The sequence below is a fragment of the Equus quagga genome, chromosome 7 (assembly GCF_021613505.1).
Source record: "Equus quagga isolate Etosha38 chromosome 7, UCLA_HA_Equagga_1.0, whole genome shotgun sequence".
NCBI lineage: Eukaryota > Metazoa > Chordata > Mammalia > Perissodactyla > Equidae > Equus > Equus quagga.
In genome coordinates, this window is record NC_060273.1 from 87,108,173 (window position 1) to 87,125,563 (window position 17,391).

General features: G+C 36.4%; 1 protein-coding gene across 1 annotated transcript; it reads right to left on the reverse strand.

Moving 5' to 3' along the window:
- Positions 1 to 994: 994 nt before the first annotated feature.
- MINAR2 (membrane integral NOTCH2 associated receptor 2) lies at positions 995 to 16,897 on the reverse strand. The gene is made up of 3 exons (XM_046667794.1): positions 16,733 to 16,897; positions 4,626 to 4,850; positions 995 to 1,174 (listed from the first exon to the last, which is right to left on the reverse strand). The coding sequence occupies exons 1-3, from the start codon at positions 16,895 to 16,897 to the stop codon at positions 995 to 997; spliced, it is 570 nt and encodes a 189-aa protein (XP_046523750.1).
- Between the last annotated feature and the right edge of the window lie 494 nt (positions 16,898 to 17,391).

The window sequence follows — 17,391 nt, forward strand, 5'->3', positions numbered from 1 at the left end:
CCTTGGGGTGCCAATAGCTGGCACATAGTAGTAGTAACAACTGCCATTAACTAAGCAGCTAGTTACTAGGAGCCAGGCATTGCTCTGATCTGTCTTGTACTGAGTCCTTAGGCAAGCCCTGTTGGAGAGGTGATATATTCTTTTTTCAGAAAGAATAATTTGCCCAGGGTCCAACAGTTAGCAAAAGGCACAGTTAGGATTCAAACTCTGTTTTCTTAGTATTATTCCCTCTGCTTTTCTAGGGTCTTCCTTCTAGGCCATGGCTGGCAGTATATACTTACTGACTGCCACCAGGGGTCACACTAGTCAATTTGGATCAACTAGTAAACACAATTGGATCTAAATGCAATTAATTATATAACTATGGCCTGTCCAAGTTTAGGTCTACTAAAATTGCAACACGAAACTGAAGCATTATAAAGGATTACTGGGAAGATAAGAATATGTTTGAATAAAGTCTCCCCCCTTTTTTTTCTGGCTTAAACAGGAATAAAGCAAGATAAAACAGCATGAATCCAACCCAACAGGCAGCACACCCAGAGGCTTTTATCCTGTATCTCTGGCACTAAGCCAAAAAATGATCTGCTCGACTTTCCAGTGACGACAGGAGGGTGGGGTGGCGAGGAGGTAACTGTTTTAATGACAAAGGGAATATAGTTTGAACATTAAGACAAAGCTGCTGACAATTGTTGCTGCTGTTTTGTTCTCTATCGAACACTATCAAAGTGTTTAATTTTGGTTGTATATAGTGACTTTTCTGTGGTTTTGATCTCCAGAATTCCTACTTCCCAAAGGACAAAACTCAGATTGCAATTCTTCAAAACGTTTCATAGGACAAAGTAGAGAAAGCCAGTGTATGTCGAGCGACGTTGGATTTTTACAAGACAATTACATTTAACTGTATGATCAACAATACATCACACTGCATGAACATGTTTTTTTGTAAATGTTTATTTAGAAAGATTTTTAAGAAAATTAAAGTGTGGCAGTTTCTCTAGATGAAAAAAGTGCTAATAGTCACTATGGAAACCAAGATGCAGACAACAAGGAGCAAAATCAGACCTATACGACAATATTTTGAATGCTTCTCTTGTTCTTCTTCTTTTCTCAATAGGGTATCAAAACCAGGTGTGTACATGTCTCCCAACCAAAACCGTAGGTCGTGAGGATTTTCCTAAAAGAAAATTACACGGAGAATAGGATCAATTAGTGATCAATCAGTGTTACCAACTATTTGAGGTTGCAGAACAAGACACTGTCAGAAGCCCCGAAGGTCCATGTTCACACTGTCTGGAGGGGAGGGTTAAATGTCCTGGCTCACATAAGAGAGGCCAGGCTTCCCTGAGTAGCATAAACGTGCAGCTACAGCCTCCTGGCTGACCGGAAGTCCCTGCAGCTCCAATTTGCAGGTCTGCTTGAGAATTCGTTAGGAGGTCCGCATGATTTATTGACTGACATTGGAGGGTCACAGAGTGTTTCTGTCATGTTAGCCAATTTAGTGTCCCTTACATCTCATAAACAATGCTTGTCAATCAGCTTAGTGAGTTGAAATAAAATGAAAATTCCTTGCTTTAGATGAGCCTCAGAGATTTGATTTTGACAGCCTGGTAGGGATAAACATGTTTGATGAGTTTTTCAGTAAATCCAGAAGCTGATTTCCATGGAAGGTGGAGTGAGACCAAGAGTCAAGAGTCCCTTGCATGCTTCTCAACCTGCTGGTCTTCCTTGTAGAGGGCAACAGCATGTTGGTGTACAGAAACTTCGGCACTATTTGACCTTCTGAAGGAAGGATCCAATGTATCCTTTCCCACATCAGCTCCTATTCCTCATTTCTGTTTCTTTCACCAGCCTCATCTTCCTTTCAGCCCTGCCGAATTGTCTTCAACTCAACTTTATCTCCTATGTCCAATAAATCACCTGCAAACCCTACTATCCATACATTTAAAAAAAATACATCTTCTCTTATTATCCCCTGTAATGCTTCAGTGCTAGAGATTCAGTGTCTATGCCTGGCATCTAGTAGACATATAACTAATTTATGGTGAATGCTGAATCTCTGTTTTCACAATTCCACCTCAGGCATCATTATTTCTCAACTGAATCATTGCAATGGCTTGCAGCCAGGCTGCCCACCCTCTCTCTGCCTCTCTAGTCTCAGTGGACTTAAAGTCAGCCAGTTTCCAAGGCCAGCCTCAGGGGTGAATGAACTAGCTTCAGACTTAATTGTACACTGCTAGAAGAAGAGTGTGCATGTATGTAGGAAGCTGGGTGGATTCTGGTGATGGCAATACAATTCTTCCCTCACATTGCTACTAATTGCAACTTCCTAGTCTTAGAAAAGCTAACATATTAAAATAAACTTTGGATGACTTGTGCAGGGTAGATGATTTAAAAACCCTTGTCTACTTTACTCTTATCCTTCAGTTTGTTTCTGTCCTAATCAGAGGCCTGCACTTTGCCTGCAAGTTTAATGCCTTCATTCTTCAATGAGAACTTCCATAATGGAGACTATCTTCTCTTACATTCTGCTTATAGCTTGCCTTGGTAACTAAATATGGGGCTTCTTTTCTGCTTTCTTCTTTATAAACTCTCAGTAATTTAGAAAAATGAGAGTGGCCAAAGGCACTTGGAACTTTTACAGCCTGTAAGTGGTGAAAAGATTTCAGAAAATAAGTTAGGGGTTCTGTCTAGTAATTATGAGATATGCCTAGGAATGGTCATGAAAGAAGTTGAATTAATGAGGTATGGAAAGAAATTCTAATGAAAACAAAAGTCATGACTTCCGGAAGCATCCCTCAAAAAAAGTTTGTGCTGAAGAATAGCATCATGAAGTCTATAAAGGGGCCTCTGACATGAGGGATTGTTGCTTTGAGGTGAGTGAATGTGCGTGGAGAGGATGGGTAAGGAGGGGGCAGACCCTGGTTTCAGGAAAGCAATGAAAATGCATGCATCGTATTCATGTTTAATCTTCCTAAATATAACTCATGGAATTATCCAACAAAAAAGTTACTACTCATTGCCAGTGATGCTCAATTTCCTTAGCCTTACCTTTGAACATTTTCTTTTAGTTTGTTTTTTAGGCTTATTTTTCCATTTTTCTCTTAAACTGTAGCTCCAGCAAAACTGGACTACTCCTTATTCTGATAAACCTTCTCACTTTCTTGAATTTGTACCTTTTCTCTTGTTACTCCTGACAGAAGATCCTCCTCACTCATGTACGCCATCTATATCTTTTGGAATTCTACGCATCCTTCCAGCCTAGCATAGATTAACTTTTTTATGAAATGTTTTTATAATCCAACGTGATTTGTCCTCTTATGAATCTGCACAGCACTATCTACTATTGTTAGTCACTATCCTCTTCCTCTATCTTGTCATTTCTTCCATCTTGCTTTATAGGTACTGTTTGTTACTTTGCTCAGTTAAATGAATTTTTTGAGGGCAGGCACAGTAATATTCATCTTTATTGTCCCCTTGTTATTTATATAAATGACAAAGAGAAGGGAAGAGTCTCTGGTACACAGTCAAGAAATGTTTGTGAAATAAATCAATACTTTTTTTCTAGTTGTAGAAGGTGACTTAGAGGTCCTGATCTTCAGACTACTGATAAAAAACACAAGATTATTGTTCCTATGGGGGAGCACCTGTTATGGAAACTTCTCTGGGAAAGAGGCTACATTAAGAAGGGGATACATTAATTTACTAGGAGATTAAGAAATTGCAAAGACTCTGGACAAGACGATATTTCAAGGAGTGCACATTTGAGATTTTAAAAAGTCTACGATTTTAAGGGCACAAATGCTGTCCCTTTCAAAAGAAAATATCTTCAGGTGCTTAAGGTATAGGGCTTAGAAGAGATACACATTGTTAAACGGAGGGTCCTGGGAAAATGTCAGGCCTTCCTGGTGCTAGGGCAGGCAGAGGCAAGCCAAGGCTGGGTAGGAATCCAGTTCACTCAGAAAACAGAGGGCCACTCTCTCTGCTTTTCAGGTATTTCTAGATCTTCTAAGTGATGAGTAACACCAGGGGGAAAAATAAGAAAGAAAAACTTAAGTTGGGTTTAAGCTGGGTGAATGAGTTCATTGCATACTTCTCCTCTGTTGAAATGTTTTTGTTTTGTTTTGTTACGGAGACACAGGAAAATGTCCAAAATGTAAATGTGCCATCTTAAATCATGGGGTAGGCTTGAAAGAAAATGATCTCTCGTGAGAATTGCCTTGCACACTGCCTAAGACAGAGCATTTAATAAACATTTTTGAATAAATGTACAATAAGGAATTCTTAAGTATTTATGAACAAAAACAGTCACAAAACCAGGGGAAAACATAGCAAATTAATTTTCAATAACCTTTTACCTTCCAGGTAAATCTTTCTTCTGTACCACATTGTTTCTTCCTCTCTACACAATACAGATGTTAGTAATTGCTGAAGTTGTAAAACTCAGAACAAATAAATAAACACAAATACTGATTAGAAGAGAGAAAGGGAAGCTAGAGGCCAAAATGACATGGAATCTGGAGATTTCATGTCCAGTGAAGAGTGCCTGTCACCTGCATACCCATTTCTTTTAGGATTATTTAACTGATTTCCCTCATCAGTAGGAGTTGATTCTTAGCCTTACGTACCTTCAGATGCCCAGAAAGGTTCGTGTGCAGGGAACGTTTGTCATATTCCTCAATGGTCCATGAAGGATTCTTTTTTCTTTCTTCCATAGCTTCCTCCAAACTCATGTCACCATATAGTGGGTTGTTCTTCAGAACCGATGACAGAGGTGGAGGTCTATCTGCAGCGATGGCACCCTCCACCCTGGACCCCCTCATTTGCTGAGCAGTAATAATCCTCTTTTCTCTCTGTTAGGAGGCATAGCGACAAGGCTTCTCTTACCAATGGGCCACCGATGGTAGAGAATGCAATGTGAAATAACTGTACCTGAAAATTTGCTGATTCTGCCTAGAAACACAATAGATTTGGACAATGAATAAGGAAAGGATTATAGTATCTGGTTTAACCCAGAATCCTATCATTAACTGAGTACTTTTCTTTGCGTGCTATCTTGTTCCGCTTTAGAAATCAGTTATTTAAATGCTATTTTATAACTAGAGAGAAAGAACGCTGTTCTTTAATTTGAATAGAATTCTGAACAAAGCTATTTTTTTCCCAGCTCACTTGCATTGTGATATAAGGGCATTTTACTTCTTTCTATTTATGCATTCCATGACTGATAAAAATGATTTTTAACATTGCTGTATTAATCCAGCAAAGCCAGGATTAAAAGGCATTTATAGATATCCCTTGGTTTTCATGAAAACTCTCTCTGGACTCCTATTTCAGACAGCTTGGAGAACTGGACTAACTTAGCATCGTACCCCTATGTGTTTCTACAGACCAGCTGGCTATTAGATGGCTCTCATATTTACTTTTAGGTTTTTAAAAACTTTTTATTGAAGCACAATATACATATAGAAAAGTGCACCTATCATAAATATATAGCTCAATAAATTTTCAGAAAACTAATAAACCCAAGATTCTATGAAGAAACAGAACATTACCAGCACACCTCATGCTCCCTTCCAGTCACTGCCCCTCCCCCTGCCCAAGGATAACTAGTATCCTAAATTTAACAGTGCAGGTCAGTTTGTACTCATTTTGTATTTTATATAAATGGAATCTTACAATGTATGCTTCTCTGCATCTGGTTTGACCTTCAGACATTTACTTTGTTTTGTTTTTTTTCTCATGACTACAAAACTATCATGAAGTTAGAAAAATTTTAGATTGAAATTTGTTCACCGGCCAAATAAAATTGAGAAGAAACAAAAATCTTATAGAGTAATGCCTCACTTATCATGGGGCATCACAAGAGAGAAATTCCACAGAAGTTAATTTTCAGAGAACAAGTTTAACCCTTAGAAACTGGTGACACATTTCATTAAATTACAGCAACTTTTCAATAAATCTGTCTCACATGTTTAAGCCTTCCTAAAGAGAAGTTTCAATAGCAATTAATATTCCTCTGAGTCATATTTATGATCATCAGTACACTGATTCACTCAGTGCCTATTGGGGTATATAGGTCGCATTAAATATGTGTTTCTATAAACTAAATTGTAAACTAATATTACATATATTTTCCTTCCAAAATGGCTGGTAGGCCAAAAAAAAAAAAAAATCATCTAGATAAAACCATTCACATTCTCTTTGGCCTTAGATTTCCCTAATTTTCTTAATCCATACATTTTTTACATACTTAGAGATCAAGTTGGGGATCTTCTCTCATTTTACTAGGTTGTTGGTCTGCTCAAAATCAATTTATATTCTATAACACTGAAGTTTTCAATGAAATAATAAATCATCTTGACTTAGCATTTGTCTTTAAGATGGATGACCTCATAAAAAATGTTTCTGAATGAGGAAAAACAATTTGATATGAAATTTAGATTGTTTCAGCTTAGCATAATTCTGACTCAAGTTTTTTTCTTCAAGGCTAGACATCTTTGATCATCTTTGAAGAAGGATAATTCTTCTGACACTGACAAATTGGCTGTGTCAGTTTTCTTGCCTGCTAGATTATTCCTTGAGCTTCTTAAATAAGAAAGCTCTGTAAATGAGGAAAATACAGTTTCAGGGCCTAAGAAAAATAATACACTCTATTACAAAGTATAAAGACCTTGAAAAACTAATATACAAAAGATAGCAAAAAGAATCAAAGCTATATTCTAAAAAGAACATTCAAGCTCTTAATTCTAAACCATATTGTTAAAAGTTTGAGGTTCATCCTAGAACATGGTGCCATTTATTTTTGTGTTGCATGACAATTTTATGCCTGAAGAACGTGTGAAGGAAAAATTAATAGAATAACGTTATTAAAAATTTTATGGTAGAATAAAAATTACTAATTACAGTTGGGGTTTATTTGTATTTTGATAATTTTTTCAAATAGCTTAATAAAGAAAAAAAAAGCATGTATTTGACTCCAACTTTTCACTCCACAATCTAGATAGACTACGTTAACCAAAAGCAAACTCAACAGTAATTCCATTATTTTAGCCATATGGGCTGTAAAATAATTTATATTTTAAAATATTTGTTTTAGGGGTGCTGGCCCGGTGACATAGTGGTTAAATTTGCACACTCCGCTTTGGTGGCCTGGGGTTTGCAGGTTTGGGATCCTGGGTGTGGACCTAGCATGGCTCATCAAGCCATGCTGTAGCAGCATCCCATGCAAAGTAGAGGAAGATTGGCTCTCATGTTGGCTCAGAGCCAATCTTCCTCATCACCCCCCCCAAAAAAAATTGTTTTAAAAAAGTAAAACTTTAAAGCTTACCTAGACTTTTCTGTATTAACCATTATCTTGTCCATTTATCCTCAATACACTTTAATGATTATTTATATTATTTACATATAAGTAAACTATGATTCAATAAAAAAGTGAAATAGAAGACATATTCAGGCAAACAAAAACTGAGAGTATACAATTAATAGGCCAATAGACAAGGAATCTGTAAAAAATACACTTCAGAGAGAAGAAAATTGATACTAGAAGGAAAGATTAAGATGCAAGCAGAAATACTGACCAAAAAAAAAGAAAAAAAGAAAGAAAATTGATAAATATATGTATAAATCTAAGCAAGCATTGATTTTTATGGTAAAATAGAAATAATAACAATAATCACTAACTGTGAGTTTTAAAATAAGAGATAACTAAAACACCAGACGGTGAAAAGTTTAACACAGATATTTTTGATTAGAACATTTTAAGAAATCATTTTGGTGAAAGGATAGAGATACGACTAAAAAGTAGAGAATGAATGTATTTCTTCTAAATCAATAGAGCAGTAGAAAAAAGATAAAGGAAAGTTGATTAATCTATAAGACAAGAAAACCGAAACAAAGAATATTAGGAAGAAAATAGAAAAGTTTCAGAAATAATCACGTTAAATGTAAATAGACTAAGCCCTTTATTTAAATGACAGAGATTGTCAGATCAAATTTTAAAAATTGAAGGGCCGGCCTGGTGTTGTAGCAGTTAAAAGTTCGCATGTTCTGCTTCAGAGGCCCGGGGTTCACCAGTTCAGATCCCATGTGCAGACATGGCACCACTTGTCAAGCCATGCTGTGGTGGGCATCCCACATATAAAGGAGAGGAATATGGACATGGATGTTAGCTCAGGGCCAGTCTTCCTCAGCAAAAAGAGGAGGATTGACGGCAGATGTTAGCTCAGGGCTAATTTTCCTAAAAAAAACAAATTAAAAATTGAATTTAATGACATAATATTTACAAAAGAAATGCCCAAAATATAAGGACTCAGAAAGAATGAGAGTGAAAGAATGTAAAAAGATATAGTGGGCAAATATAAACAAATGAGAGCTGTGTGTTGTGGTGACTGGTTAAATGCTCTCCAATTTTGTTTTCCCTTCCTGAGCATATAGGATGACTGCCTTTCTCACTCTGCCTTGAAGTTACATTGGGCCAGCTCTCTTCTGGTTGATGATGTGTGGACAAAGGTAACAGAAATCACTTCTAAGCCTGGCCCCTGCTATCTCCTGTAAGATTTTGGTTCACTTGTCCTCACTTTCTGTTGTTGTGTCACTGTAAGCAAGGGTTCTGAGATGGCAGAGCTATAAGATGAAAGTACTTGAAGTCCTGGATTACTTCTTGGAAAAGAGATGCCCCAAAAACTTGTCTGCTCTTTCTCAGACTTTTTGTGAGCGTGAAATTTTTTTTCTTTTTAGTTACTCATATTTTGTGAAATGTTTGTCATCACAGTGTAGCCTGGCCTACTATCCCTAATACAGAAAGTGATATCTTGAAATTCCACAAATGTGTAGCCTTGGCTTAGCTGTCAAGAAATGGAAAGGGATGAAAGGGATATCAGAAGCTGGATTGATGGTTATTCATGTCATACAGTGAAAAACATTTGGTATATGTATCATCTGTGGAAAGATACTTGTAAATAATCAGAGCTTTTATGTACATATAATGATTCTTGTACATATGTACACTAATCAGAACATTGGTATACTACAAGAAAAAGATGAGATTAGAAAAAGAACTGGACAGTTTGAAAGAAGAAATGAAAGAGAGTAGAGAGAGTATAGAAATTTGATGCATTCTATTGTTGAAAATCTGTTTATAGACCCCAAACACTAAGACATAACTATTTAAAAAAATTGAGCAAAAAAGCCCATTAAAACTTCTCAGCTGAATGAACTGACTCAAGGTAAAGATTGTGTTAAGGGCGTAGTTTCATGACTATTATTCCTAACACCTTATAGGTAGTTGTCATTGAGTCAAAGGATAGAGAAATGGAGACAGAAAAGCAAAACATTAAAGTCTATTTAAGAGCTATGCCTTCAAAGAACTTTTAGGTGTATTTATTGACAGGTGGAACTGACTGCAAGTAAATAGATATGATTACATTAATAAATAGCTTACTCTAAGTTATTACCAAAGAAACCACAAGCGTAGACCTAAAAAGCTTTTGATTGTTTGAAATTAAAAAACAAAACGAATAAAACAACAATAACCCTATACTTCTAAATATCCATAAGTAGGAGTAAACTTTGAAGCCTATACAGCCTTGAAGGAGGGCCCACTTTTCATGTGGCTCAAGGGGATGCTTCCCAGAAGGTGGAATCAGGGAGTATAGAGAACAGTACATCAGGAGGTCTGCTATAAAGCAGAATCATGGCCTGATAAATCTTCTCCATCTTCAAGGAAGGAGGCCCGCACAAACTATTCCCAGTGGGATCTCAGAATTACTTTGGAGTAGTGACTGTTGTGTCTTCCATTTTTCCCATTCAGAAAGGAAGAATTACTGTAGTAATCCTGTTCCTAGTCCAACAGAGTTTATAGGATAGTATGGAGGGGGGCATCTGCCAAATGTAGTGACTGGTTCATGTTGGGATTAGTACCTCTAGGGAAAGGGTGAATGCAATGTGTGGAAAGATGAGATATATATGTATATATATGCTTAACAGAATGATAGACTGTCGCAGGGCCTGGCCAAAAGCTCAGTAAACCCATTCCTCTTCATGGGCATACAACAGCTGAGTTGGGACATATGACCAATAGAACTCAGGCTTAACCTCTAAAATCCTTGTAAAGATCATTGACTTACTCTCTCCCTTTCCTATCTACAAGCCTGACAGAGATTCTCATATAGTAGAGCCTCACGAAGGAATAGTCTGGATTCCACTTGGAAGCAAGCCCCCTAGGATATCTATACCACCCACATCAGATCTTGTGTGAACGAGAGACAGATTTTATTGTGTTAAATCACTAAGAACTTGGGCATATTTGCTTCTACCACATAACTTAGCCTGACCAACCACTAAGAAAGTATATAAATAACAGACAAAATAGGCTTTCAGGTAAAAGACTTTGTTAGATATAAAGAGTGTTGCTAGAAAATGAATAAAGTGGACATCATCAGTAAAATATAATAATTCTAAACTTGCAGGCACCTAATAAAATAGTCTCAAAATCTATAAAGTAAAATTTAAGATAATTACAAGGAGAAGTTTATACATATAATTTTTTTACCAAGCAGACAAAACAATTATTAAAGATAAAGAGGATTTGAACAATAAAACCAACAAATTTGACCACGCAGTTTACTGACGTCTTTACTAAACCATTGAAAATACTCATTTTTAAAAATATACATTGAATATTTACAAAAATTGATAATGTGCTGAATTCTAAAACAAATTTCAAACATTCAATAATATATGGATCAGGCTCTTTGACTATAGGCAACATAGTTAGAAATTTAGATATCAATATCAAAGAAATAATTTAAAGTATCACATTTTGTAGAAATTTCAGAACCATATCAAAGAAATAATAGTGGAAATTAAAAAATTGGGGACAGAATGAAAATAAAAAATGCTACATTTCAAAATTGTTGGCTTGAGCTAAAATGATTTTTGAGGGGGTATTATAGGTGTATGTGCTTGTATTATAAAAGCAGAATGAAAAAATTAATGAGGTTATAAGTATCCAGTTCAAAGCCTTAAAACAAAGCCACAGAGTAAATCTAAGAAAACAGTCAAAAGGAAATAGAAGCAGAAATCAATAAATATTACAAAGAAAAAAACCCCAAATATACAATGGAGGGGATCCACAATATTGAAAGTGATTTCTTTACAGGGCTAAATAGATTGAAAATATCTCTGGGAATACTTCTAAGGGGAAAAAAAGGAAAGATACAAACCCACAATGTTAGAAATGTATAGGGAACATGAGAAGAAACATAGCAGAGATTAAGAAATGTAACAGGAAAATAATCTGAGCAGCTTTAAGAATTTATATACAGTTGAGCCATTTCCCACATAATATAACTTACCAAACTTAATTAATAGAAGCAAATAGAAAATTTTAATGAACCTGTGATAATTTGACCAACTGAATCAATAGTTTAAAATCTACCCCAGCCACACACAAATTTAAGAACACTAGCTTGAAGGAGTGGTGTAATTAATATTCAGAATTCTTAAAACAGATTATTTCTGTCTTAGTCAAACTCTTCCAGAAAATAGGAAAACAAGGAACACTCTCCAACTCATTTTATCAAGTTAGTATAAACTACAGACAAGGGAAGTAAGTAAAAGAAAAGGTAATTTAATTATAGGCTGATTTCTCTTATAAACATGAATGCAAACGTCATTAATAAAACATTGCTAAACAGAATCCTACAATATGTGCAAATTATACATACCTGGATAAGACAGTTTCATACCAGAAAACAATGTTTTAGCAAGAGGATGGTTTAATATTAGAAGATTAATGTAATTCCCCACATTAACAGGAAAAAACAACACAGAATTTTGTAATAGATAATGAAAAATATTTTCAAAATATTCAAGCATATTTAAAGCTAACTTTCTTAGCAAACTAGAAATAACAGGGAATTTTCTTAAACTAAGAGAATTTGCCAAAAACTTCCAGGGCACAGTTTACTTAACGGTTGAAATATTAGAAGCATTTGTTTTAGTTTCAGAATTAATACAAGGATGCCAGTAATCACAAACATTCATATATTATTGCGTTGGAAGCCCTAAGCAATACATTAAGATTAGAAAAATAAATAAAAGGAATTAGGGTTGTAAATAATTGAACCAAAACAGCAGATGACATGATTACCTATAGGGATATTTACAGTCAAAATAAAAAAGATTTTAACACAATTTCTGGATTCAAAATCAATATATAATAATCAATAGCATGCAGGAATGATACTTTATTATAAAACATGATTTAAAAGGTCCTATTCTTGAGAGCAATAAGTACTTATAAGTATTTATATATAAACCTAATGACTGTATGCAAAACTTCTATGTGGACTATTGTTAGACAAAATTGAAGGCCATATGAAGAGTTGAATAAGTGGAAATATATATCATGTTCATGGATTGGGAGAATCAAGACCACAAAGACTTCCATTTTCACCAAGTTGATCTCTACATACAATGTAATTCCCATCATAATCATAATGCAAACAAGGTATTTTGTGTATATTTCACGTGTGGATGCACAAACAAACTTTTCCTATAAAGCAACTCCCCATTGACCACAGTAATTCTGTTTTCCGAATTACTGGAATGGTTATAGTTATAAAACACAGATTTCATCATGTGATCTTCTTGCTAAAATTTTCCACCAACCCCTCCAAATTTTCAGGATAAAATTTAAAATTTCAGACAACACTCACTGAGCCTTTGTGGTCTGACTCAGGCCTCTCTTGAATCTTATCTCCTGTCTTCCCCTCCATGGAACCAGAGCTCTAGAGTCCCACATGTGCTAATTTAACACACACGGTGTCTTGAGTTCAGGCTTTAGGGCCAGAGGTGCTTGGGTCTCGTTTGAGAGTGGTATGGTGGGACAATTTGGGTGTTCTGACAGCACACCATCTATGCTAGATTTCTGATCCTTTTGGAGATTTCGTGAACTGCATAAATGTAGCATAACTTGATAAATCATCTTCTGATATTTGCAAGTAAAACCTTGAGCAACTCAGTGATGCTCCTAAGTCTACTTCCTAGATAAAAATTTAAGCACCTCAAAAAGTCCTATAACATCACCCCAAATACAAGCTTAAAAATGAAAGACTATTGTATATGCAGGGCTGTTCTTTTCAAATAGTAAATGGAGGATTGAGAACAGAGACATTCTTAGACAAGGCATGACGTACGTGTTCAGAGACAGATTGTTAAGAAATACAGTTATAGTATACAAAATCTCCCAAGAAAACCCTGAGACTTAAAAAAAGAGGCATTAGAATTCAAGGGGAAAAGAGAGCTATAAGACAAAAAAAAAAGTGAGGAAAGGTGATTCGGAAATAAAGCCAGTAAATGACGTTGTGTAGAAATCAAGGGAAGAGTAACCTCTTACCCTTCGCCTTTCACCCCAGCTCATGGGTTTAGTGCGGAATCCTCCTGGGTTCTGAAATTGATGTGATGGAAGCCAGGAAAAGATAATAAAGAGATTAGTCTGAAAAGATTCTGAAGTCTAACTGCTAATCCAAAAAAAGGCCCACCACCATATCTGAAAAAACATATTTTATCATTTAAACTAAAAAATAGCCTTTTCCTTTCATTACCTCGTTTTATGAAGGGATTGGAAGAAATATTTGGAATACAATTCCAAATGCCTTCATCAGATACATGCTCCAAATTATTTTAACAACCAGAAACATTAGAGTTTGGAAAGTTTGTTCATTGCAATGATCTCAAATTTATTGTGAAGCTTCTTTATTTCTCTCGTGAAATAATTTAAGAAGGAGTATAAATATAGTAGAATCAAGGAAATTCCGCTTGTACTCTCTCCCTGCATATACCGGTGACCAGTTTTATCTGCATGAAGGGAACTGACAATATCCGGGGCTCCTGGCACGCCAGAGAACATCAGTGCCTGCTTTTCTGTAAGTGTGGTATTGCTTTAGCTCATGTAAAAATGGCTTAGCGAATTTCCTCTGAAAGTGGAATGTGATTTAAAAAAAAAAACTTAAAAGAGAAATAATGGATAGAAATATGATACATATATTTAAGAATTCAACTTCATATTTGGGATCAAAGGGATCTTTCACTGTTGAGTAACCACTAATTTTGAAGACTATGTTTGTAGTTTAAGCCCTTTGACGTTCCATGAGGTAGTCTGAATCCCAAACAACGTGTGCTGGGGTGTTGTGAGACCGAAGAATAAGCTGGCACCACTCTGAAGTTTGTGTAGATTTCACGTAAGTATAAAATCTACTGCTTGAGTTAGCCACATAGCTTGACAGATGTATTGACTACATTCCCCAACACTACCATCTACACAACACAGACACACACATGCACACACATCCCTCTATCCACAGTACAAACCAGAAAATGCAAGTGGTATTATCTGCTATTTTCCAAATTCTAATGGAAGGGTAATTTCAACACCTTTGGAATATTGGCAAATGACAATAATAATAACAACAATACGTATTTCTTGTACTCTTATATAAAACCCTCTCAACTGTTTTTACCTCATATTATTTTATTTGCTCTCACTTTTAAGGAAATATGTAAAATGAATATTATACTAATTTTGCAAGTGGAAGTACTGAGGCATGGAACGAATAAGGGCCATGATAGGTGTCTGTCAAACTGGCTCACTGTGGGTTTAAGAAAAGAAACCAAGTTTCTAACCTCTTTATTCAATGTTCTTCCCACTGGCTTCATGTCTCCCCAACAGAGTGAGGGTTTTAAATTAAGAACTACTTAACAGCTGTCACCTTACACATCCCTAACACCTCAATACATCTGGTACATTCAGTGCCTTCTTTCCGGTATCATTACAACTACTTAAAACTTTCAGATATCCATTTCTTTTAGATTTATTTTTTATCCAATGAGTATATCACTCCTGGATTTAAGTCCAGCTAAGGAGAGAATTACTTATTGACATATCGCAATTTAGAGTAGTGAATATAATTGTTGTTACTCATAATTTGTACTGCACCTACCCAACTATCTAAACTTATAATCGATTTACTCACTCCTCCATGCATTATTTCAACAGTAAATTGGCCTTTATGCAGTCATTTAACATTTCTTTTTAGGGTAAAAGGATAACTAAGTCAAATTCATCTGCAGTTTACAATTACCAGTAACATATTCAAAGACAGATGGAGCAGATTTTTACCTTCTTGACTTGAATAACCATTTCAACCCGTCAAGACCTGTTGAGAAATGCCCTTTAAAAACTTTGCATTTCATTCAGGTTTAGGGACAACATTCAACAGAGCTTCAAACTGTGAAGTTCCACATGAAGGAAATAGGTCAACTCCAGTACCAAACAAAAGATGTTAGATCGATGTGTTCCAACCTCAAAGGAATTTATTGGATATGTTTTCTCAGACTAAACTTCATAGCATAGGAGGGCCAAGGTTTCCTGAATTGATTTTTGAATCATTTTTTTCCATGATATAAACAATAAGGAAGAAAAAAGAGAAATTTCACTGTATTTAACTTAAACTAAACAAAATACGGAAACAACTACCAGAAAGGTGTATATTGACGGGCGAAAGAGTTTTGAGGCTTACAAAAGGGAAGGATGCACAATTTTTAGAAAGTCAGTTGTCATAATAGCTGCCTCAGAATGGAAATAAATTAAAACCGTATAGGTGGAGGAAACACTTACATAATCATTCGGGTGTACTTGATTTGGAATGATCTCATGATAAAGGTCCCAAGGAGCCCACAAACACACCACAAAGGAGTCACTTTACACCAGGACTCATGAGTAGCAACTGTTTCTTAAAAGAAAACAAATTTCTGCTCAGGGAACTTGAACCACTCCAAGGATTTAAGGACCTGCAGTGGTTTGTGGGTCAGTCACATCTGTTCTGAAATGAAACTCTTCTTCCTGCTTCTAAATTGACTAACCCTTAACCCCATTAGCCCTCACGTCTTCAAACAAAGATTATTCCTGTTTCATGAGCTGTGCAACAGTCAGGGTCTTTATGTTTATTCCAGCACACGGAACACATCACAGTTTTATTCTTCTCTTTCGGTCAGCAAAAAGAAGGACGACGCAAAGAAGAAAGCAAGAAATAAAGTCTGCCTTGGGTTTGAAGGTCTGATTGTTACATCTTGTCCACATGGACACCTGTGGAAAATCAGAGTATCTCAAGTAATAACTAGCACCTTTCCAACGTGGAGAGTTTCATCTGTTTTCTTTCCTTCGATCATTAGGTTTCTATTGTTCTGCTGTCTGAGTCTTCTCTGCATGAAATGAGAGGCAGCCAGTCTAAATGAGGCGGAAGCAAGGTCTCCAGTTGTCTCAAAGGCTGTGTATGAGCCCACGATGTAAGCTTCTGCTGCTTTAGGCTTAGACTACACCAAAACATAGAGGTAGGTTCCCCCAACCAGGGCCCTATTTGCAAATATAAGAATTGGTTTGGAAACTTCTGAATGAAAGGAGTAAAATGAGGGCTAGGCAAAATGTAAAATGAACACAGGCTGAGAAGCTAGTGCTTGGAGAGAAATGCACGGGTGGGAGAATTCACATATTTTATAAAGCCATCAGAGAAAGTCTCCTTATGTTAAGGGAGAAAGACCTTTTCTATGTGGCAAGAGTGAACAGCTACCTTGTTCTCTGTTCCCTATAGCCTTCTTACTGCACAAATGATGAAATGGCAGACAGCAAGAGAGAAATGAGCCGCTGCCCCCATATTTCTGTGCTCTTAGATCTTACCTGTGAGTACACGAGGTTTTGCCACTGTTGTGCAGCAGGATAATTCCCACCTGGAAACCTCACCAGGCTTGCCTGGAGAAGGGCTGAGTTCCTCATTAAAGACTTCACATCGAGCTGCAGGAATTTGTCTGGATGGTTGTTATTTGGCAAAACAGAGAGTTCCATGTCTCCCTTCGTCTATTGTGGAAAACAAAGGCAACTGAGGCTGCTCCTGTCAGACCTGTCCATTATTAATGAGCCTGAGGATGCTCTGACTGGCACCTGAAACCACGTCTCTCAGCTGTACTCGGAAGCCACTCTTGAAACGACACACCAACACACAGGAACAATGACACACCCTGCCTTACCTTTCCCACAACACATGTGCCCACACCCAAGCATCCAGGGTGCTTGACAGATGGGGCTACACTCATTAAATTTAACAGGATGCTGAAATTAGATATGCGTGGCACTTCATGTCTTTCCATACAGTGTCAAAAATAGCAGTTTAAGAGGAACTTTTCTTTGGATAAAAGCTGCCAGAATTTCAGTGTCACAGTCCATAATTTGGAGCACATGAAATAGTCACCTGCAGAGAGACGTTACCTAATTTTTCTCTCTGCACGTTGCTGAGCTAACACAGCTGACTTGGCCCTGCCTACGCAGCCCCACATATGATA

Coding starts and splice junctions, on each gene's coding strand:
- MINAR2 (XM_046667794.1), bottom strand. CDS start 16,897: ATGGAACTCTCTGTTTTGCCAAATAACAACCATCCAGACAAATTCCTG. Junction 4,851..16,732: donor AAAACCTCGTGTACTCACAG/GTAAGATCTAAG, acceptor GCCTCCTAACAG/AGAGAAAAGAGGATTATTAC. Junction 1,175..4,625: donor ACCTTTCTGGGCATCTGAAG/GTACGTAAGGCT, acceptor ATTTTCTTTTAG/GAAAATCCTCACGACCTACG.